Genomic DNA, 25,338 nt, shown 5'->3' on the forward strand with positions numbered 1-25,338 from the left:
TTTAAGAGAGCGTTGTTAATTAATCTCAAAGTGACAGATAAAGATAATACTTTGGATTTTCTTCTAGAGGAAAATTAATTAACCCCGAGGGACTCATTGCAGCTTTCATAGTTTACAACAGGAACATTCTAAGCAGTAATCTCTATTTGCCCATGCATTCTTATATAAAGTTAAGGAATTTACCCCACCACCACAGCTCCAAACAAGGTGACATAAAGAACCAAACTTAGCATCAAAGTATGTCTTAAATGTACTGCCTAATCAACAAACATACCAAATTTGATATCAATTGGTCAACCACAAAAAAGTTTTTATTAGAAAAAAACACACAGAAAATTTGTGGACGGAAGAATGACAGGCGGGCAGACAGACAGACAGAGTGATTACTATAGGACACCTGTAAATCCTTATAGGGTCCTAATAACTTATTTCTACTATATATATTCAAAAGAGCCTCACCCTAACACCGAAATCCCTGAACCGGGGTTATGAATTTCAAACTTTCTGAAAAGACATCCTTGCTCATCATTTATCAATTATTTTTTCCGTTACAGACACAGGGGCAGAGAAGTAGATTTTCAAAATTAAAAAAAAAAATGCATTTCCCCTATATATTTAATAGACCCCCCCCCTTGAACCCCTGATCCTGGAGCCATTAATTTCACCATTTTGGAAGAGGATCATTGATCATCATAACCATGCACCTAATTTATCTGCTAAATACCCAGGGGCAGAGAAGATTTTCAAAGAATTAATGCAATTTCACCATATAATCAATAGAGCCTCGCCCTACACCAGAACTCTTTACCAAGGGGCCAAGATATTCACAATTTTGGAAGAGGCACCCTTGCTTATCATAACTATAAACTTGGTTTATCTGCTAAATACCTAGGGGCAGAGATGATTTTAAAAGAAATAATGCATTTCACTATACAATCAATAGACCCCCCTCCTGCAGAACCCCTCACCCTAGGGCCATATATTTCACAATTTTGGAAGAGGCTACCTTGATCATCATAACCATACACCTAGTTTATCTGCTTTGTATATAGGAGGAGAGAAGATTTTAAAAGAATTCATGCATTTTCACTATATGGTCATAAAAGCCCCACCCTAACTCCAGAACTCCTGACCCTGGGGCCATGAATTTCACAATTTTGGTAAAGGTACGATACTAATTAAAATCATGCTAACAGTTTAACTGCTTGATGTCCAGACGTAAAGATTTTTAAATATAGCACTAATCCCTAGCCCTCAGTCCCCAGGGGTTAGGGACCATGAAAATCCCAATTTATGTACCCCTTCACCAATTGATGCTATGTGCCAAAATTGGTTGATATTGGTTCAGTGGTTCAAGAGATGAAGCTGAAAATGTTTAAAAGTTTACGACGAACGGACGACGCACGACGGATGACGAGACCAAAACATATAGCAATAGGTCACCTGAGTGACTCAGGTGACGTAATAATTTTGCAAATAACCAAACAAAAAGGTAAGAAAATTTTACAAGTTCTATTTTTATTGAAAAAGCAGCAGTCTATGATGTCAAAAAAGGATATAAAATTACCACACAAATGAATTCCGTTAGCTGCTTGAAAATAAATCGGGATCAGTTTACTGACTTACGAGGAGTGGTTCAGAAATTTTAGGGAAGAATATACTTTCCTAATTGTAACACGTTCTGACCTCAACACTTTACTTTCAAAATGTATGATATATGTTTACAACATGAATTGAAATAAAAATGAATTCTTTTAGTTTTATGAGTCGGTATACCGAACTAGTTTGTAAGAACAACAAGTACAACTTTTTTTTCAAAAATCTTTACCGTCTTTCGGAACAGCTACAAACAGTAAACTGTTAATAAAGTATCGAGCCGAATTATTCTTGAAAAAGTTCTAGGCTCTGTATTTTTGAGGAAGTTTTTTTTTTAACAAACATTAGCCCTACCATAGAAAACACAACTGGTGCAAAACAGAAAAATCAAGCAAACATGAAAGATAACGTGTGTATGCAAGGGAGAACATATCTCATAATTAAGAAAATATAAAGCACTTGTTAATAGTTGTTTTAAAAGATTGAAGTGTCAATTTCATTTATTGCAATTTCATCTTATTCCTATTCTCTCCTTTTACTTTTCTTGTTTAATCGATTGAAAATTTTATAAAATTGTTAAGTCGTACAAAAATTAAATCACCAGCAAATTATTTTCCCTTGCGTCACACTGCATTTTAACAAATAAAATAAGTGAAAATTTTCATATTGTGCATTTTATACCAATCACAAAAGAAATGAAGTGCTTTGTTATATTTTTTTTTTAAATTATCATGGTAACGAAATACAATTTTTTGTTTTCCGTGAAATGTTAGAATATCAAACCATAGCATCGCCATTCTCTACCATACCTATTCAACCATGAAATAAAATCCGTTTAAACCAGCCCCCCCCCCCCCCCCCCCCCGAACCTGTTTTCACACATAAACGCAAAAACTTGGTTTTAATACTGGTAACCCTTTTTCATTCGCGTGCGAAAAATATCCGTGATTTTCACGACCTACTTTAACTCGCGAATATTAATCGCCGCGAACCATTCATTTTGCTTTTTATTTGTAGAGAATGTTTTTCTCAGTCGCGAAAATAAATTAATCGTCGCGGATTGATTAAAAACTTCCGAATCGCGAATAAAAGATGACACGAATAATAGTTGGTTTACATTAACTTTAATCTTTCCTTAGTTACTTAAAAGATGTTATTTTCATTTTTTTTGAATATTGATTAATTGATTATTAATTAACACCGAGTCGTAAGTATTTCGGCCATATCGGCGACATATAGTATTTAAAGTAATGTAGCAAAATATCATAAATATGGAATTTCATATTAAAAAAAAAAGATGATTAGCTTTATAGAAAAAACATTCATGTAAGACCAATATAATTTTATTATCTAAAAACAAATATATGTTGTGACATATGTTGTTATATAAAGAAATTTTGTAAGATATTTGTTTATTTGTTTGTTGTTTAGCGTCCCTTTCGAGAATTTTTCACTCATGTGGAGAGGCCAACACTTGGAGGGCTGCAAATTTAGACATACGCGGCACTCAGGGCCCTTGTGCAGTGAGGGATCTTTTTCGTGCCAGCACCAACTAGGAAAAGGACCTCGGTTTATACGGTCTCTTCCGAAAGACCCTGGCAGTCTCCATGTCCCGCAGTGGAATTCGACCCGCGACGTAAGGATTAACTCCTTTCTCCGCGGCTCTATAGCAAACGCTCAACCATTGCGCCACGCTGGCGAAAATTTATAAGGTTTGAAAAAAGAAGCAACTCCTCGTGATGTAGAAGATAAATCATTTCGATCTAGAGTCGTAGAGTAAGGACCTGATCCTTGCATTGCGGGTTCGAATTCACTGCAGGGAGCAGAGACCAGTCCTTCGGATGAGACCGCATGAACTGATAGTTGTCGCAGTAAGTGCTCGTAAGAAAAACATATCTCACTCTAAATGGTAATAAGTGCCGAGTACAGGGTGTTAATTTGCATTTCATAGGTGCGTCCCAATTCAACATAAGAGAAAGCAATGTGAAACAAACAGAAGACTTAAAAATAATGTTGTAAGCTAAAAACGGATAGTTGCACTTTAATAGTTACACATCTTTACAAAGAACATAGAATCTTGCCCTGTGTTTTTCTTTAAAATGAAAGTGATGTAAAAAATTAAAACTCATGCTTTCTGAATCATTGAAATTCCATGCAGAAAGGTCATACAAATCGTTTTTCTCACATGACATTCTAAATGCTAATTGTGACATCATAAACTTGTGCTTTCTTAAAAGTTTCAGAAGACACCAATTTTCAATGGAATTTTCTTTCAGATAATATTGTCAACAAGTATCGCAAACGAAGATTTTGAGATATGTGATTTTTCAAAGAATTTTACACAACATGTCCGAATATTAAAGTGGGCGACGGCTGTGGACACCATTTTCTTAAGGAAAATAACCCTTGAAGTGGGTCATTTTGAAGCTTTTTCTGTTTAAAATAGAAAAATGCATCAAATTAATGACGTCATATTTCCAGAATGGTACTCCACCATGCCACATTCTTTCCTGATTTCTCACAGTCATATACTCAACTAATATTTAAGCCAGTTTCAAAACTTTTTGAAAACATTGAATTTTTTAGGGAACAATAAAGCTAAAACAGTACCTTCTTCTTTACGGGAAAAACATTTAGTGAAATTACCATGCTGGAATTCGCTTGACCTTTTGCTTTAAACTTTATTTTCTTACATACATTAAACAACATATAAATCTAGTTAAAGACTGGATAAAAGAGCAGAAAACCTAGGATACAATCTAACATAGAAAATTTTTCATGTCTGTATCTTTTAACTTTAAAATTTTCCTAGATTACGGAGTAAATAGAACATAATGGGGGAGATACTTATTAATCTCATAAAAGCCCTGTTTATTGCCCCTTTGTAAGTGTTTAAAAAAAATTAACATTAATAACACGGACACTAGCAAGAAAAATGCATACAAGATACATGTCCTTTGCTGCTTGAATTTTTTTTAAAAAGACAGTTTTTCATCAAAAATGTAAAAGGTGAAAATAACAGTGATCATTCTTATAAATCCAGTAAACAAAAGATTCATGACCAGAGCACACCCCTGGAAACACCAGAGGAGTAAGCATCCCCTGTCGACCGGTATCACCTGCCGTGAGCCCTATGTATTAATCAGGTAGACGGAGTACTCTGAAGTCAAATTTAGTATAAAAGCAATAACCTAACAAACTGTATGAAACACGACACACAAAATACAACTCAATGATAGGCTGTATTTTCAAACAAGGTCATTATAAGGACCGTAGAATTTCAAAAACCCGACTTTTAACAGATCAGGATCTACACTCTTTCTGTATAACCACGTCTTTCATTTTCAGAAATAAATATAGATGAAATTCTTAAGAAATTCATACCTTTCAGGTCCATGCCTTCCAGTATATTAAGAGCTATCAGCGTTGTTATACCCTGACCATTCGGAGGTACCTCCCAAACCTTATAACCCTTATAGTCGATACTGATTGGATCCTCAAAGGTGGTCACGTGGCTTGCGAGATCTTCCGTCGTCATAACACCGCCATGGTATTGCACCACGTCAGCAATCGCTTTTGCTATTCTACCACAATAAAATCCTGATTTCCCTTGAATGCCCAGCTCCTGTTGATCAAACAAAAATTTAAAATTATGTTTTCCTCAAATAATGCACATAAACATTTAACACAATTAAAAACAAGAGGCTCAAGGGCCTTAACGATCACCCAAGTATTATGTAACGATCCATTGAACAATATTCATCTAGTACTCAATAAGAAATCTTAAAGTTGATCTATTTATTTGTCTGTACTTTCCCCCAATTTTCGCTATCCTCATACGGACTAAACAATAGTTTTAGAGCACTATAAGTTAACACATTTCATTCACCCTCACATTGGACTCTCTTGTTTTCAAAAGATTATTTATTGTACAAAGATATGATATTTTGTCCCATTTTCATTTATCTATTTTTTTTTTAAAGTTTACCTGATCATTAAAAAACTATTAAAGTACTTATGTACATGAAACAAATATGATAAAATTTCGTGTATAATTCTGATGTTCAATTGACCTTTCAAGTTATACTATTTACAGTGATTAACTATTATAGGTGAATAGCAAAGGGGGAAAACTTCTTTCAGTAGAAAATAACAAATTGACTATAGGGTACAGAATTTCAAAATCTGGTAAAACATCATTGCTTATTACAACTTTCTATACTCTATTTTATTATCAATAGAGCACCGCCCTAACAAAAGAACCAGACTCAGGGGCCAAGATGTTTACCATTTTGGAAAAAGCACCCCACCTCATAATAACCATGCACTTAGTTCATCGGCTTAATACCCAGGAGCAGATTTTCAAAGAATTAATGCATTTTCATTATATTATCATTAAGTCCCGCCCTAACATCAGAACCCCTGACCTAGGGGCCATAAAATTCACAATTTGGGAAAAGACACCCTTCTTCGTCATAACTATGTACTTTGTTCATCAGCTTAATACTCAGGAGTAGAGGAAAAGATTTTTAAAGAATTAATGCATATTCACTATATAATCATTGGAGCCACGCCCTAACACCAGAACCCCTGACCAATGGGCCATGAAATTCATAATTTTGGAAGAGGCACCCTTCCTCATCATAAGTATGCATTTAGGTTTTTTGCTTAATACCCAGGAGCAGAGGAGAACATTTTTTATAGAAATAATGCAGTTTCACTATTATATTTAACAGAGCCTCGCCCAAGCACAAGAATGCATGAATTTCACAATTTTGGTAGAGGGCTCAATGCTTATTACAATCATGCCAACAGATTGACTGCTTGTGTCCATGAGTAATGAAGAAGATTTTTAAAGACTGCATTAATTTTAGTGGTTCAGGCCCCACCCCTCAGGCCCCAGGGCGGAATTCACAATTTTTGTTCCCCTTCACCCTTAGATGCTATATGCCAAAATTGGTTGAAATTGGATGAGCGGTTTCAGAGAAGAAGCCGAAAATGTTCAAATGTTAACGCACGACGACGGACGAAAACGGATAGCAGTAGGTCACCTGAGTAAAGTCAGGTGACCTAAAAAGATAACTTGAGGGAGAACCTCACAGAAATTCTTAATATCTCAGTACTTGTAAGTACCTCTTCTAACAAAATCTTCACAATTCTTTTAATACACAGCAGGCTGCATCTTGTTTCATTTTGGAACTTATAAGATGTATTTTTGGATGAGAATGTATATTCTATTATCTTACAAGGTAAAACAAGGTTGTTAAACTCTCAGCCGGAGTGTATTACTGAATAAATCATTCCAGAACAAATGTTCTAATTGTAAGTCATAAATATGTCTGTCTATATAGTCTAAAGATGATAAACTTAGCGAGTCATATATGGCTTACGGTAAACATCGAAAAATCTACACATGCTTTTTTATCAAGGTTACATGTATGTCCTCGTAATTTAGCTTCATGTTTCATGTTTGGTTATTGCTATAGCCACTTGAATGATAGAATAAGAACTTTACTTCCATTGTACAAATATCAAAATATCAAATTAACGTACTTTTTCCAATCTTAGTTTTCAATTATTGTTAGAATACATTATTAATCAATACATACGCAGTGTAATAAAAGAAAACAAGCTTGGTTGAAAGTTGGGCACATAAGAAAGTTGTCCGTGGCACGACAAATAAAAAGTGAAAAATTAAATCTCGCTCTTAACAAATTGTCTTTCATTTTTCACTTAACATAAATGTATATTTTGGGTAAAACCTCAACAATTTGCAACAATCTCACAATTATTAAAATTATTCGTCAATGAAAAAGCAGTACACACCAAAGAAGGCAAAATGATCATCTCTTCATATTTGAACACTATTTTTATTATGAGTGGGTCTTTGCTCCATTTTTATGCCCCCGTAATCGAAGATTAAGGGGTTATATAGTTTTTGCCCTGTCCGTCCGTCTGTCTGTCTGTTTGACTGTTTGTCCGCAAAAACTTTAACATTGCCCGCAACTTTTGATTGGTAGGGGCTATGACTTTCATATTCCACATGTGCATTCCTTGTGACAAGACCTTTCTTTGAGTATCATCATATTTGACCTTTTTGACCTTGACCTTGGAGTTTGACCCAGTTTTGCAAAACTTAAACCAACTTTAACCTTGGCCATAACTTTTGAACAATTGGTGCTAGGGCTTTCATACTTCACATGTGTAATCCTTTTGACAAGACCTTCCTTTGGATACCAACAACTCTGACCCTTTGACCTTGACCTAAAAGTTTGACCTACTTTTGAAAAACTTTAACCTTTGCTATAATCTTTAAACTGTTGGTGCTATGGCTTTCATATTTCACAAGCGAAATCCTTGTGACAAGACCTTCCTTTGGATATCAACAACTTTGACCCTTTGACCTTGACCTAAGAATTTGACCTACTTTTGAAAAACCTTAACCTTGGCCATAACTTTTGAACGGTTGGTGCTACGGCTTTCATATTTCACATGTATAATACTTGTGACTATACCTTTCTTTGGACTCCAACAATTATAGCCCATTGACCTTGGAGTTTGACCTAGTGTTAGAAAAACTTTAACCTTGGCCATAACTTTTGAATAGTTGGTACTAAGACTTTAATACTTCACATATGTGACAGGACCTTCCTTTGGATACCAGCAATTGTAATCCATTGACTTTGACTTGGAGTTTGACCTACTTTTGGAAAACTTTAATCTTGGACATAACTTCTGAACAATTGGTGTTACTGCTTTCATATTTCAGATGTGTATTTTTTGGGAGAAGGCCTTTCCTTGGGCACCATTAATTTTGACCATTTGACCTTGACTTTGATGTTTGACCTACTTTAAAAAGCTTTAACCTTTTCCATATGTGTTCATTGGTTGCTGCTCGCGCTTTCATATTTCTTATAGGTATATTCTTCGATACAAGACCTTACTTTGGGTACCAACATATTTGATTTGCACTTGAGAAAGTTTAACCTTCACTATAAGTTGCTATAAGGGGGCATCAGTGTTTCACAAACACATCTTGTTTGAAAGTATAACTTCAAAGTGTGCGTAAAAATATACTTTTCTCGGTTAACAAAAGCATTGAGCAAGGACACACTATACATGTACCTTAAAAATAAACTTTCCGAAAAATAGCCCAGTTTGCAATTTACAGTTAACTTTTAATATAACAAGATTAAAATGCCGCCACCTATTTCATTTTGTGTGGTATGGTGGTTAACTTGTAAGCCTCTAAGAAAACGATTCAAACCCAAATAAAACCGGTTTAAAAAAAAAAACTTTTATCCGACAGAATGTTTTATTTGTAATAATTCCATACCTAACAATATTAAGATATTAGCTCTACATAGATAATTTACAAATTGTATTTGATTTCATACATTTCAAGCTATTGGCATTGCCTACCCCTTGTTCGCCAATGTTGAAAAAAAAGATACATGCCCAATTTATTTTTAACTGTGCTTAAATTTTCCCATTTAGACTGAATAATGGACCCTTAAACCCCAGAAATCAAAACTTTGTACAGATACTATTGGGACAAACACTTGTTTGATTTAGACGAAAGATGTAGCCATAACAATCCAACAAAAAATTCTGTAAAATTCTTTTAAAACACTACTTCTCCTACAGTTTTTTTTTTGTTTTAGAAAAACAGAAAAAAATATATACTAAATGAAGGTACAAAATACTGTGTATCGAGTTTTTATTTTCAAAGTTTGCTTAACAATGTCGTCATGCATATGATTACATAAAACAAAATATTGTATGGCAATCTTTCAAAACACAGCTCCAGTTCTAGGCCTGGGCCCCGTTTTACTAAAGAACTTAAAGAACTTACAACTAAGACAAAGATTTTATTTTGCAAATAACTCTGTTTTTTAAAATTAATTTGGAAATCTTTTTTATCTTTTTAAAGAGAAATTTGGAGGATATATTTATAAATGCAATTTTAAAACAGAATTATTTATTTTGCGATATTTTACAAGCGACTAAATGTTTTGGTCTTAGTCGTAAGTTCTTTTGTAAAACTGACCCCTGATTTCAATAATAAAGCCTAATACTCAAGTGGTCTATACCAACTCGATAGTTCTATTTATCTATATGTATTTTAATCTGCTGTAGCTAATTATAAAAAGAATATGTGAAAATCTTTCAAAGCTAAAAGAAAATAAGGTGCACTCATCATGCTTCAAAAATTAAACCAAAAACTTTGGACCCCTGTAAACATCACAGGTGGGGTCAGATGCCATGGGGGAGTAGGTATTCCCTGTATAACAACCAAAACCGCAGAGAGTCCTTTGTAATGATCGGGTAAACGGAAAAATCCGTAGAGAACAATACGAAAATAATGGCCCAATAATCTGTATGAAAAACGTTAGTCAACACGACAGATTTCAATTGTAAACAAAGTCATTGTATCGATCATAAAATTTGCAAAATATCGACATTAAATGATTATTGATACCCTTGTATGATCAGCTTCCATTCCAGTATCCGATTTGATCTGATTTCTGATTTGAACACATATTATATATGATGTTAACATAAAAAGATTCGCTAGAAGGCTTAGCCTATATCAACCCTCTCCGTATCCTATCTCGCTTGTCCATAGGACATAAACAGGTATTACAAAAACGCCGAGCAGAAAACAGAGAGGAGAAAGGAACTGAACGGACAACGGAAAATATGACAAATATATAAATCAAACTAGAAACGATATACAATACGATAGAAACGATATACAATGATGTGCATTTAGGTGGCAAAATTTTTCGTTTGAATGGAAAGTTCAAGTCTTTCTTTATGAACGTCAATTGTAGTATAATGTCACGCCCGGCCATTTCTTTAGACACGAGAAAGCAATATTCGTCGTAATATTTTAACACACTCAACTCTCTGCGACTAGCAAAATGAGTTTTGTTGATGGAGATTTTATGAAGTTAGGAGAGATAGAGTAAGAGATTCCCACTTCTGTAAAACTCACGTAATGCAACGCATATGTACGATTTATCAAGTTTATGAAATTATCACACGATCGAACACGTGTTTGTTCCGTGTTTATGAAGACTGCTGATCTGATTGGTTATTGTATTCATAGAAAACTTGTATTACAGGTATTTGAATGAACCATTTGACCGCTTCTTTCCTTTCTGAAGAAATGGGCCCTCCGCCTCACCGTCTATGAGATAGATCAACCCGATATATTTCTGTAGACATTCAGTAACAAACGTAATTAGTAATATTGTCGTGTCTATTTAAGTTATCACAGCACGTGTATCGGTCGAACACGTGTTTACTATGTGTTTATGTAGCTATAGACTGCCAATATGATTGGTTATCTTTGCATGAGTATTTGACTGTGTGTCTAATTAGTACATGTATATAGTTCATCGGCCTTCACATGTACAATGTATAGTAATATAAAGGAAAAAATCACGAATGAATTATATTCCATTCGTATTACACGGTAATTCAGTATCAATCTGGTTCCAGACTAATTTATACATGTATCTTAAAAAATGTATATAATTCGATGTAAAATTTTCGTTTTCGTTCCGCTCCGCGTTTTAGCAACTTGCGATATGAACGCCCGGGTAAGAGCTCATAAGTAATGTAACATGAAAAGTTTTATAAGTGTATAAAGCTTAATAAAAATATATTGAATAGTTTCTTAAAACTGAGTTGAATACACAACTAGATATCATTGAGATGGTGGTCATCTCGAAGGGCCCCGCTTTCAGCAACGAACATGAAAATGTAAGGTAGCTGAAAAGGGTTTAGTTTGAAGAGGAATATTTGTGTACTATTAAGGGATGTGTTGTTTGAGTCTAAAGGGCTTCTATGTCATCCTTGTTATAATAAAAAATGGCATGAAAATCACAACTGCTTCATACCCTTTATCAAAAAAACGGCACAAAAAACAAGAATGTTGCATATCCTCTATAAAAATTGTTGCATATCCTCTATCAAAATATGGAAGGAATTCACAAATATTCCGTACTCTAAGTCAATTGGTAAAGTTTGAGGCTGGCTGGACTTAAGGGAAAGAAATTATGCACTGAACAAAGATTTTAAACAGAGAGGCTATTTTTGACCTTGACCCTTGACTTAGAAACTTCGTTAAGGTCACTGCACATTCATTGACCAGTGGCACTCTGTAAGTGAAGTATGAGTCATATTGGACCAAGGGGAGAGAAGATATGCTCCAGACAAGGATTTTTCATATAATTCTGCTATGACCTTAACCTTAGACCTAGAAACATACTTCAAGGTCATGCACACCCTTTACCCTAAGGCACTCTATGAGTGAAGTATGAGCCAGATTGGGTCAAGGAGAGAGAAAATATGCTCTGGGCAAGAATTTAAACAGAGAGGCTATTTTGACCTTGAACCTTGACCTAGAAACTTTGTTCAAGGTCACTGCACGTCCGTTGTCCAGTGGCACTCTGTGAGTGAAGTATGAGCCACATTGGACCAAGAGGAGAGAAGATATGCTCCAGACAAGGATTTTTCATATAATTCTGCTATGACCTTAACCTTAGACCTAGAAACATGGTTCAAGGTCACTGCACACTCTTTACCCAAAGACACTCTGTGGGTGAAGTATGAGCCAGATTGGGCCAAGGAGAAAGAAGATATGCTCCGGACAAGAGATCTCGGACGGACGGAGGGACGGACGGACAGACTGATCACTATAGGGCGCCCGCAGAGCGGGGCCCTAATAAATAATTAAGTCAAAAGTCATTGGGAAGGTCAAGGTAAAAAAATGGACGCAATACGTTCTATTTCCACTTTGGAAGAGTTATACTTCTTAGTGCGCTCTTTTGTGAAAAAGTCGGAAAATGTACAAATCTTGCGGGATTTCTGGGACAAACGTAACATAAACATGTAAACAATATGTTGAATGTCGATGAACAAATCCTAAGAAAATGCAAATGAAATATTTTACTGTTGTGGACTTTATCTACATCAAGAGTAGGAACGACAACGATATCAATTTATATCTATTGTTGATCGTATGTATCTATTTATCGTATGGTACATTTAAATACAATACACATGCCTCGGAAATGTCGTATTTTTTATTAATGGATGATAAATTCAGGGTTCTCGCTCTCTTACATATGTCTTTTAGTTCTTCTATTCTTTAATTGGAATGACAAATACATTTAACACTTAAAATTGGATTGAGATTGGCATGTTTTGTATTATCCGCAACGCCATGCTGTCCCAGTCAGACAACCAAATGCGCCTCTAATTTTGAAGAGTTCAAATCGAAATAGAACGTATTGATGAATTCTCATCAAATTATGTATCACTGCATATCCTTATACAAAAGTATCTTAAATATAGTTTCTTTGAAATTGAACTAAATGCAAATTTAAGAAAAGTGAAGTCAAGATCAAAGGAAAGGTCAAGTAAAGAAATTGATGCAGTTCAATAGCATTCAACAAAATGTATCAGCGAATGAGGTTCGATAAAAATAACTGATTTGTTTATTGAAACTGAGCGAAACAGAAATGTGAGTTAGGTGAAGTCAAGATCAATGCAAAATCAGAGTGAAGAATGTTGATTCTATTGAAAAGCTTTCATAAATATGTATTAGCATATGAAGTTAAATAAAAATATCTTAAATATTTTTTTTTGAAACTTAGCTAAACAAAAATTTCGAAAGTAAAGTCAAAGTCAAAGGAAAGGTCAAAGTAAAAAAATGTTGATGTAATTGAAAACCACTCATCAAAATGTACCTGCATATAAGGTATGATAAAAAAGAATAGTTTCTTTCATCTTCCTAAGTCAAGGGTTTCTGATCCAGTCTGCTCCATATAAACCCTTGACTAAATAGACTGACTTAAACGGAATTTACTATCCCGCCATCTAGTGAGATTACACATTTTGAACTCTATTGACCTCTGCAATTGACCAATCAGAGTAAGTGAATTTAATAGCAAATGCGAGACAATATTGAAACTCAATAATAAATTCAGCATAACTTCAACACCAATACTGAGACCAGCACTTAAATTGGTTATTTTTAAAATTGTAAAGACGTTTTGGTTTGGACTAATGGCCACCTGGCTAAGTTATTCAACTGACATACCCAAAATCAAATTGGCATCGTCTCCAAAACAATTACAAAACAACAATTCATTCCTTTTCCCGCCTTTGTAATGCTAAAGCCTTTACTTGGTCATGTTGGTGCAAAAGTTGTAACTATACAAACATCGCGCGAATACTAGCGGTACCGCTTGTTATTCGCGCGTGAAGTAATTTGCACCCTTGTACGAAAGGTATATTATGGTGGCATATTTATGCCATCCACATAATTTTTTGTCAACATAAGATATCACGTTAAGTCAAGATATCTATCTCGTCAAGTCAAGATAACCTCTAGTTTTGTCCAGATACACGAACTTCTATCTCGTCTAGTCAAGATAAGCTATCACATTTTGTTGTGATAGCTATCTTGACATAACGAGATAATTTATTTTGTATCATGACTAAAAATGTTGTGTTGCCAAGTACTGCCTCTTCAGCATTACAGTCACGATAACTGTATATACATGTACATATATAAAAATAGATGAAGTTCTACGGGTGCCTCGGCCATTTTCAAATGAAATACGCGGATCTCTTCTATCAAATTGCTACTCTAAGTATTGCGCGCATTATTTCAAAGGAATTCAGTTGGAACCAGTGTGTGTTCAAACCATTTTTAGTTTTCAGTAAAAATAAAATACAACTACGTGTTAACCAAACCAATGCGTCTTTACGTAATTAAATGTAATATTTGCAATCATTTATTTATCTTTTTTTTTTATCAGAGATCAATACTTGGCTAGGTTATTGTTATAGGTAGTTTTTGATAAATGAATGACTCTGTGCATTGATTGTTTTACTTATGCCATGCCAGTAACTCGGAAAAGACCAATAATGGAAATTTTGAATTAGTTAAATGGGTTATTTTGTTTCATTTTAATGGAGAACGATTTATATGAAACTCTTTATTCTTAAAAACAACGTTCATCCAATAGACATATTCAAAACTTAAATTGATTCAATAGCAATAATGAAATAGAAGAATAATTTTGATAAAAAAGATCCGCATAGTTTCACTGGAAAATGGCTGAGATAACCGTTAAACGTCATTTATAAATAGATACATACATGTACGAGTATACAGTTATCTAGACAGCAATTATGAAGAGACAGTATTTGTCAATGCTATGGTGGCATATTTATGCCATCCACATAATTTTTGTCAACATAAGATATCGCGTCAAGTCAAGATAGTTATCTCGTCATATCAAGATAAGTTTCTGGTTTTGTCGAGATACACCAACTTCTACCTCGTCTAGTCAAGATAATTTATCACATTTTGTTATGATAGCTATCTCGATATGACGAGATAATTTATCATGTATCATGACTAAAATCGTTGCGTTGACAAGTATTGACTCTTCATAATTGCAGTCATTGTTACTGTAAATGCACATGTACATATACTAGTATATAAAAAGATAAGTGTTACGGGTGCCTCGGTCTTTTTCCAATGAAATAGGCGAATGTCTTCTATCAAAATGTTACTCTTATAAGTATTGCATGCAGAATTTCAAAGGAATTCAGTTTGAACCAATGTGTGTTTACAAACTTTGTCTTTGATTTCAGTGTGAACCAAACCAATGAGCTTTTTACTTAATTACATGCAATATTTGCAATTATTAATTCAATAAATTTTCTATTCAATTAATTTTTTGTTTGTTTATCAGAGATCAATTCTTGGCTATAATATTATTATCGGTAGTTTTTAATAAATGATTGACTCTTTGCATTAATTCTTTTACTTGAGCCAGCAAGTAACTAAGAAAAAACCAACCAAAAAAAAAAAAAAAAAAAAAAAAAAAAAAGGGAAATTATGAATTAAGTAAATGGGTTGTTTCATATTTAACGGTGAAATTTTATGGAACGATTTATATTCAAAAATCTCTATCTCTTAGAAATTATATTCCTTCAATAGACAAATGAAAAACAAATTAGTCTGATTCAATAGCAGTGATGAATTTGAAGAATAATTTCAATAAAAGAGATCCGCATAGTTTCACTGGAAAACGACTGAGACACCCGTAACACGTCATCTATATAAATACATGTACATACATACATATACAGTTATCATGACAGCAAGTAAGAAGAGGCAGTACTTGTCAATGCAACAATTTTAGTCATGATACAAGATAAATAATCTCGTCATATCGAGATAGCTATTGCAAAAAAAATGTGATAGATTATCTTGACTAGAGGAGATAGATGTTGGGATATCTCGACAACTCCAGCAAGTTATCTAGACTTGACGTGATAGTTATCTTGACTTGACGCGATATCTTATGTTGACAAAATTTATTTGGATGGCATAAATATGCCACCATACAATGCTACAAATTTAGTCATTATACAAGATAAATTATTTTGTCATGTCCAGATCGCTATCACAACAAACTGTGATAGCTTATCTTGACTAAACCAGATAGAAGTTGGTGTATCTTGACAAAACCCGCAAGTTGACTTGACGAGATAGCTATCTTGATTTGACGCGATATCTTATGTTTACAAAATTCATCTGGATGGCATAAATATGCCACCATAGTATATAAAGGCGACGTTTTGAACGTCCTCTTCAGTTTAGGACCTCTTTAGTTTTGGGACGCTGGTCAGTTCTATTAACACCTTGACTGAACTGATCCAACGATATTAAAATATTCCCAACTCATTTACACCCATAATATTGCTAAGAATCTGATGCCACCCTTATGTTTCCATTGGGTAGTTTGATCTTTGGGTGACCCAATCAACTGATTATTGTCATTATATGTCCTGACCCATTATCCATAATTGTTTCTTGATTGTACAGAGTGTATTTATTAATCATAAATTATTATTTTATTGTTTTAATAAATTCATTTTTAAAGTTAAACAAATCTCTTTAATTAATTAAGGTAAATCTCAGGAATAAGAGGACCCACAAAATATTTGAAATACCCAACATCGGGTCACGATACAATTCCCTTGGAAGAGACGTGACCCTTCATTTATATATATATTCGAATCCCCTTCACCCAAGGATGCTTTGTGACAAGTCTAGTTGATATTGGCCCCGTTGTTCTGGAGTGAAAGTGAAAAATGTGAAAAATTTACAGACGGACGACAGACAGACGCCAGACATCCTTCGATCAGAACAGCTCACTTGAAACTTTGATAACAAAATGATTGCAATATCAAACGTTCTATAAATAATACAAATCTGTGAACAGGGCATGAAACACGGACCCCTGGTGCCTAGGAGAGGTCTTCATCCTCTCTCGACCGATCACACCCGACGTGAGCCCTATGTATTGATCAGGTAGACGAAATAATCCGTAGTCAAATTTATTACAAGGTTCATCGGCAACAACGCTCACCTGTGTCATTATGGCCTTGCTAAATTTCAAAGCAGATTTATTAGCTAAAAATTCCCTTATAAAACTTTGATCGCCTATATAGCCCTAACATACCCCCGGGGGTCAGATTTGAACAAATCTGAATCTACTTTATCTGAGGATGCTTCCATATCTATAAGATTTATCAGGCATTTGTGATTCTTGGGAAGAAGATTTTTAAAGATTGTTTCTACCTGTATATATGTCTCTATGTAAAACTTTGATTATACTTTGAGGATCAACCTTTCCCCTGGGACATGATTTGAACAAACTTGATTCTACACTATTTAGTAAAGTTTTCATATATGAGTTTTACTCTTCTGGTCCAGTTGTCCTTGAGAGGATTTTTCCTATATATTCCCACGAAAACTCATTGTGGTTCCACCCTTCCCCGGGAGTCATGATTTCAACAGACATATCTCAACACTCTCTAATGAAGCAAAGAAAATGTGAAAAGTTTACAACGACACCGACGATGGATAACGGACAAATTTAAATCAGAAAAGCTCTCGTCTTCGGTTCGGATGAGCTATTGAAACCAATAGGATTACAATTGGTATGAAATATGTCAGTCAAAATACCACCTGATTAAAGGTTTTATTTGCTAACATGGTCATTATAACAACCATAGAATTTACGAAATGCTGTCGTCAGACGAGGCTGTTGAAATCCCTAGAGCATCATTCTATTTGTCAGAAGCCTGCCTCGGTTTTTAAAATTGATCGTACTCAGAGCATGCTTTTGAGGATCGAATAAGGTGGGAGACATAAACACCATACGCAGGTATGGCGAAATATTGGAAAGATGAAGTCATATTGTTTAGTAAGGAAACGTTCTCATTATCGTTTTAGACGATTGTGTCTCATCCTCTTTATCGACATTCCACTCCTTTCTACTTGAGACCATGGTAACTGTTCGATTTTTCTGCGCACAAGGAGGATGGAATTACAAAAATTATATTTCTCCATAAAGGATGACTTTTATTTTCTGATCCTTGCAATTTCTGAAAGCTTATATTTTCAAGATTTGAAGAAAAATTAGCCTGGTCCATGCAAAATTCTTTTTTTGCCAATTCCTCCTTTTTGCGTCTTATGTGACTAGGCCTCTAGGTGACCTCTAAAATTTAGGCGCCAGCTGGCTCCTATTCAAAATAATTTAGTCGCCAATGCAAAACTTTAAAAATTGATATTAGTCAATATAGGGGCCTGAGGGGGTAGTCAAAGGAGGAGGTGTCTAATGGCCCTTACACTTTTGAAGAAGAAGAATAAGTGTATCCCCCCTACCCCCCCCCCCCCCCCCGTCAGGATTGGTAATGCAAGAGATACAGTAACTAGGAAATGTTCAAAGTAGAATTTTTAAAAGACCGTATTTGCTTTTCAAAAATTTTATACTTGACAGACCCTCTCCGCCATCTTTTTACTTTCCACATAAATCAATGTATTCGCAATAAAAAAAATATGGTAAAAGAAATAAATTACCATGAAATATAAGCCAGCTCAATGCCAAGTGTTTTTTTTTTTTAAGCTTAAAAGAAGTTTTATGAAACTTAGAGAGAGAGAGAGAGAGAGAGAGAGCACTAAAAAAACCCAACAACACTGTATATTCTAAGTCTCGGATCTACTAAATAGATACAAGGTCAAGGATGAAAATTAATGTAAAGCACTAAAAATGACCAACGACACGAACAATAGAAATTGCCAAAACTGTCCCTTCCTCAGGACAAATAAAAAAAGTTAAGAAGTCATAAAAACAAAGGAAACAAAAAAAAAAACCCAAAAAAGCAACTAGCACTACTACTAAACTACCAAACACTATGTATTTACAATGTTACATGTTTAATTTGAAGTTTATAAACAGTTGTAAAGAAAGAAATCCGGACCGCTAGGAGTGAAACGGTGCACCGCGGTATCGATTCACCGCAGTATTTTTTCTCGGTTTGATACACGGTGCAAAATCTCTAATTTTCGGTTCAGTTCATTTTTCGGTCGTGATCGTTATTCAGTCGGGTTTGGCATAAGGTAAAACACGTTACTCAGTATAAATAAGTATAGAAAACGTAAATTTTTGATGATTGATAGTTTGTAAAATAATTTTTGACAGTCAAAAAAATTCTAAACAATTTCTTCTAGTCAATTTGCAAATAAAAATTCGTAAATTGAGTGACTAGATTTAGTAAACGAAAGCATAAAACAAGGTTGAATTTGTTTCCTTCTATCAATATGTATCGTATCGAAATAACCGTACCAAGACAAAATTATACAATACGTATCGAACCGTGAAGGAGGTGTATCGTTTCACCCCTACGGACCGCTATGAAATACGTCCAGTCTCTCGGGTGTACTCTGGTGAAGTACGATTTAAATAATTGAAGGAATTAGTTATCGCTCATTAATTACGGCGAAGAAGTAAATCGTACACCGTCTTATTCTCTCAAAATAGCTTAACTGTGCATGACAAAAAGAAACCAAAAAAAAAGGATAATATGGAAGGGAAATTTTACAATATAAACTTGGATGTATTATACATTTGGAAATGTTTTAGGACTGTTTATCGGATAAAAGAAATAATAAACAAAGATGTAAGCAATAAATCTGTGGGTGGGTTGTTCCAGAGTTGATAATGCGAATTAACGGTAAAGGTAACACTATATAGAGAGAATAAACTTGTTTGTTACAATTAGGAATTGGGTCTAGTTCACGTTCATCCTGGTGAAGTCATTTAGTTTGTTGATACCATTAGGGCGGAATGACTTCAGTCTGTGCATCTACTACTTTTCCTTGCTTTTTCTCTGAGCATCGGTGCAATTCGGATTATGGTCAATAACCACTACTGTCTGTCCTCCAATTTGTGACCTTCAAGGTTAAAATGTTCCCCAACGGGTTCATTGAGTTTCTTGGTCTTAATGGTCGAACGGTGATTATTAATTCTCCTGCGGAGATCTCCAGTTTCTCCAACGTACTGTTTGGAACAAACTTTACAACTGATGAGATATATGCAGTTGTCTATTTTAAAGGACAAATTCCCTAGAATTCTGTAGCTGCGGCCTGTTACGGGGCTGTTAAAGTTGTCTGTCAGAGCTGTGCTTACAGAGAAGACATCTTCTGTCTGAGCAAGCTCTAAAGCCTCCATTAGGTAATGGATTGTCCAATCTGGTTCTTACTACCATGTCCTTTAAGTTCCTCGGGCGCCTGTATGCAGCCAATGGAGGTTCCTTAAAGACCTCTGCAATTCTTTTGTTAGAGTGGAGAATTGGCAGTTTCTTTTTAAGAATACCGCTGAGCTTCTTAAGGACGGGATGGTATGTGGTTACCAGAAGGACCCTGCTGCTATTTTCTTTCTTATTCTAGAGTAACAGGTTTTGTCTGTCGTGTCCTGCCATCTCATCAATAGCAGTTTGTACGTTGTGGGCTTTGTAGCCTCTATCGCATAAACGGGACTTTAGGAGACTGCTCTGTTCCTGATATAAGGCAGGGGATGAACAGATGCGACGAATTCTCGTAGCAAGACCCTTAGGCACACCCTTGACTGTGTGTGGGGGATGACAGCTAGTCGGCATGAGATATAGGTGGGAATCGGTGGGTTTCGTATGGAGACTAAATTCGATTTCCCCATCAGTCAGGGTAGATGTAGTATCTAAGAATATGTTTTTGGAATTAGATACATCTACAGTAAATTTAATATACTGATGGAAGGTGTTGGCAAACGAAATGAATGCTTTGAGGCTCTCGCGGCATTCCACCTACTTCATCTCTATATCATCAATGAAACGCAACCAGCTAAGGGGCCTAAATGGTGCTTGAAGTAACAAGTTGCGTTCAATTCTTATGAAAATATTGGCATAAGATGGGGCCATTCTCGTACCCATAGCAGTACCATTAACCTGCAGGTAATGTTCCCCGTTAAACATGAAATTGTTACATTTGAGAACATGTTCAAGGAGCTTGGCAAGGAACTCAGTGGAAGGAGTTTGTATTGATCTACTGTCCCAGACTTCTCTACAGGCCCCGATACCCTCATCGTGCGGAATGTTGGTGTACAAAGGTGTAACGTCCATAGTCACGAGAAGGGTATCACATGAAAGACCAGCCGAGGGCGTCTTGTTTATATAGTCTGTGGTGTCCTTGAGATAGGATGGCAAATTATCTACATGTGGACGGAGGTGCAAATCAATGTATTCAGAAATTTTCTCCGTGGGGTGTCTGATTGCACTAACTATAGGGCGACCTGGCATGCCTTCTTTATGTATCTTAGGAAGCCGGTAAAACTGTCCTGGTCTATAGTCAATAGGAATGAGTGTCTCATAGACGTTTATACCAATCTCGTTATTTTCAAACATTTCGTCAAGAGTTTTGGTGATAGCAGTGGAGAATTTTTTAGTAGAGTCAAGTTTCTTATAAAAACGTTCGTCTGAGAGTTGTCTATGGGCCTCCGCCATGTACGTCTCTTTGTCAAGTACTACTACTATAGAGCCTTTGTCTGCTTTCTTGATCACGATGTCATCCCTATTCTTTAATGATTGTAAGGCGAATCTCTCTTCCTTACTTAATTGTCGGGGGCGTTGTCTGGCATAGAACGGAGTTTCTCAATGTCTCTGACTCAACGGCGTCAATGTACGACTCAAGGGCTCCGCATTTGCCTGGTGCAGGTTCCCAGTTGCTTTTGGACCGATAAAGTTTGTGTTTCTCTAGGTCGTGCAAATGTGGCTGGGAAGAGTCGTGTGCCCTGACGCGAAGCGAAATATGTGCGCACGTGCGCAGTAAAAACAAAGTGACCAAAAATCAAATATTCATTGCTAAAAATAATTTTCTCCACTTTTAAATTTCTTTTTGCCTCTTCAGAAAAAAGAAAACCATTGTTGAAAATGTTTTTAGTCCAGCATTAGACGATAGCCAAGTCAATTGAAAATATGGTCGCCAATTTTGCGACTTATAGAGAAATTTTAGGCGCCAATAAATTTTTTTAGGCGCCATGGCGACTAAATTAGTCGATAATTAGAGTCCTGATGTCTCTTTCAAATTGTGTATATATGTATTATAAAAGAAGCTTTTCATTACCAACCGAAACCCCCAACTGTCTGTATAATTATTGGTGTCTACCAAGCTTCTTACGCAGTGATGTTTAACTTCTTGTTTAGGTATCAAATGTCGTGAGCATTTTTATAGAAAAACGCTATGCTATCACTAGTGATTGTTGACAAACAGAATCAGTATATGTAAAGGGAACCAAAGAAACCTACCTTATACGTCGTCCTTCTTTGTTACACAACTACATGTAGCTGCATTGCACGTCTCCCGCAAGTTAGTGACCTTGGTCACATTTGACATTAGGCACAATGTACCTCTCCTTTACATGTCATTTTCATTAACACATTATAGAAAATTGGCGTCAGTGATGATTGTGTTTGTTGCTATTCTAATTTACGTAGGAACTGTGCGACACTTATTTTAATACATGTACGTTAATCTTTATTAAATGGCAGACACACACACACCATGTAATGGCAATTACAATGTAAAAAAGATGCTATTATGCTTAGCACCTACATATCTGACTTTTCAGAGGTACTGAAACCTTTTACTTTCCAGCTTGAACGGAGAACGAACGCTGAACGAACGCAGACTGAACGACATGTGAACGCTGAACGCAACTTGGTGAACGGTTAGTGAACAGAACGCGAACGGAGCGCAAATGCGAGAGCAACGTGAATGCTGAACGCACGGTGAACGCAAGGTGAATTTTTTTTTTTTTTTGGAGCTCGCCATTTTGAAACATACTAAATTACAACAAGAGGCCCATGGGCCACATCGCTCACCTGAGTAACTTTGGCCATGCTGTTCTTTACCAGATTTCCCCCCATGTAATACCTATTGTGGCCCCGCCCTACCCCCGGGGGTCATGATTTGAACAATTTAGAATCTACACTACCCCAGGATGCTTCCATATAAGTTTCAGCTTTTCTGGCCCAGTGGCTCATGAGAAGAAGGTTTTTAAAGATTTTTCCATATTTCAATGTAAAACTTGGAATCCCTATTGTGGCCCCGCCCTACCCCCGGGGGTCATGATTTTAACAATTTAAAATCTACTCTATCCCAGGATGCTTCCATATAAGTTTCAACATTTTTAGCCCAGTGGTTCTTGAGAAGAAGATTTTTTAATGACCCACCCTATTTTTGTCTTTTCTTGATTATCTCCCCTTGTAAGGGGGCTTGGACCTTTATTTTAACAATTTAAACTCCCCTTCACCCAAGAATACTTTGTACCAAGTTTGGATAAAATTGGCCCAGTGGTTCTTGAGAAGAAGTTAAAAATGTGAAAAGTTTACAGACAGACGGACGGACGACGGACAATGGGTGATCTGAAAAGCTCACTTGAGCTTTCAGCTCAGGTGAGCTAAAAACGACTCATATTCCGGATTACTGGTCAAGTTAATTAACGATTATACTCATTGTCCTTTTACTAACGAGTTTAAAGGACTGTAGAAAATATTGTTGTCGAGTCTTTCACTGACTTCAAATTGCTGTTGACAGAGCACAAAAATATTGTTACCTGAAATAAATCGCTCTTTTCAAAACTACATTATCTCAGAATACTTACTTTATTTTTTTGTTTTAGTCAATTATTCTCATGTATTTAATAGCACTTTGTCTAATTTTTATGAGACTAATACCGGTTTCATTTAATCGTGTTTTTTTTAATCTGATATATACATGTGCCGTATAGATAATATGGATATTCGACTCCAGTCATGATTTCTTGGATCTCCATATTTCATTAAAGGTTAAGGTTGCTACCACCGTAATTAATAATGTGGGCTTTACATTTTGATCAATATTAGAAGAGACTAATTAATAATAATTTATTCATATAGCTATTATATGTGTCACAAATAAATGTCAATATTAACAGGGTAATCAGACAACCCGCGTGGCGCAGTGGTTAGAGCGTCTGCGAAGTAAGGAGTTGATCCTTACGTCGCGAGTTCGAATCCCACTGTGGGACGTGGAGACCGGTCTTTCGGATGAGACCGTATAAACCGAGGTCCCGTGTCGCAGTAGACGCTGGCACGAAAAAGATCCCTCACTGCTCAATGGCCGTAAGTGCCGATAATAGGACAAAATTTGCAGCTCTCCACAGGCAAGTGGTGGCGTCTCCCTATAAGTGAAAAATTCTCGAGAGGGACGTTAAACAACATACAAACAAACAAACAAACATCTGTGGATCTAAAGAAAACAAGAGGCCCTAGGGCCTTAACGGTCACCTGAGTATAATACTATATAATTTAGAGGATCCATGGAGTATAAAATGAACTGAGAGGTGAAGCTTTGTTGCCCAAAAGCAAGAAAAATAAGGTGATCAGGATCAACAAACTTAGGTTCTGATCTGTTCCCCATTTATCACTAACACCATACAGTATATTAACAAACTATCAGTGCTTCTGTACTATTTTAATTCCTTGTTGAAATCTCTTACATTGGACTCTCTTGGTCTTTGATTAACATTGAGTAATTGAAGTTATTTTTGTCTCATTTTTATTTATCTATTACTTACAAGTCTATCTGATCATAAAAACTATGAAAGTACTTTTTGTATTATACGATAAAAATTTTTGCATAATTCTCTTATTCTATTAACCTTTCAAGTACATTATTTACAGTGACTAATTATCAAAAGTAAATGGCAAAGGGGAATAACTCCTCTCAGTAGAATACAAATTAATAGAGCCCTGGCCAGGACCAGAACACTTGACAAAATGGTCCAGATGTTCAAAAATCTTTATCAAATCTTTTACTCTTTTTGCCTCTGATATGCAGAGATTTTCAAAGAAATAATGCATTATTTACTACATATTCACTATATTATCAATAGAGCCCCCCCCCCCCCCCCCCCCGTCCCCACCGAGAAACTCCAGAGGCTCTCACCATGGGACCAGAAGTTTGCTCATCATACATGTAAGTAATCACTTTGTTTATCTGATTAACACTAAGGAGCAAACAGGATAATTTAACAGAATTAATGCACTTTTACTATATAATCAATAGAGCCCTGCCCTAATACCAGAACCCCTGACCCTGGGGCCACGAAATTCAAAATTCTGGAAGAGGCACTCTTGCTCATTATAACTATGTACTTACTTAGTTTATTTACTACTCAGGATCAGAGAAGAAGATTTTCAAAGAATTAATGCATTTTCACAATATAATCAATAGAGCCCCCCCCCCTTTTTCACTAGAACCCCTGACCCTGGGGCCAT

General features: G+C 35.6%; 1 protein-coding gene across 1 annotated transcript in view; it reads right to left on the reverse strand.

Annotated features, from left to right (window-relative positions):
* Positions 1–25,338, reverse strand: part of LOC133189617 (glutathione hydrolase-like YwrD proenzyme) — a 108,172-nt gene that overhangs the window by 34,845 nt on the left and 47,989 nt on the right. The window contains exon 6 of the mRNA XM_061325010.1: positions 4,981–5,221. Coding sequence (XP_061180994.1) covers positions 4,981–5,221 — 241 coding nt within the window. The remainder of the gene's footprint in view (positions 1–4,980; positions 5,222–25,338) is intronic.

Source organism: Saccostrea echinata, unplaced genomic scaffold (assembly GCF_033153115.1).
Source record: "Saccostrea echinata isolate AGI-Se365-2 ecotype Australia unplaced genomic scaffold, CSIRO_AGI_Sech_v1 ptg000019l, whole genome shotgun sequence".
NCBI lineage: Eukaryota > Metazoa > Mollusca > Bivalvia > Ostreida > Ostreidae > Saccostrea > Saccostrea echinata.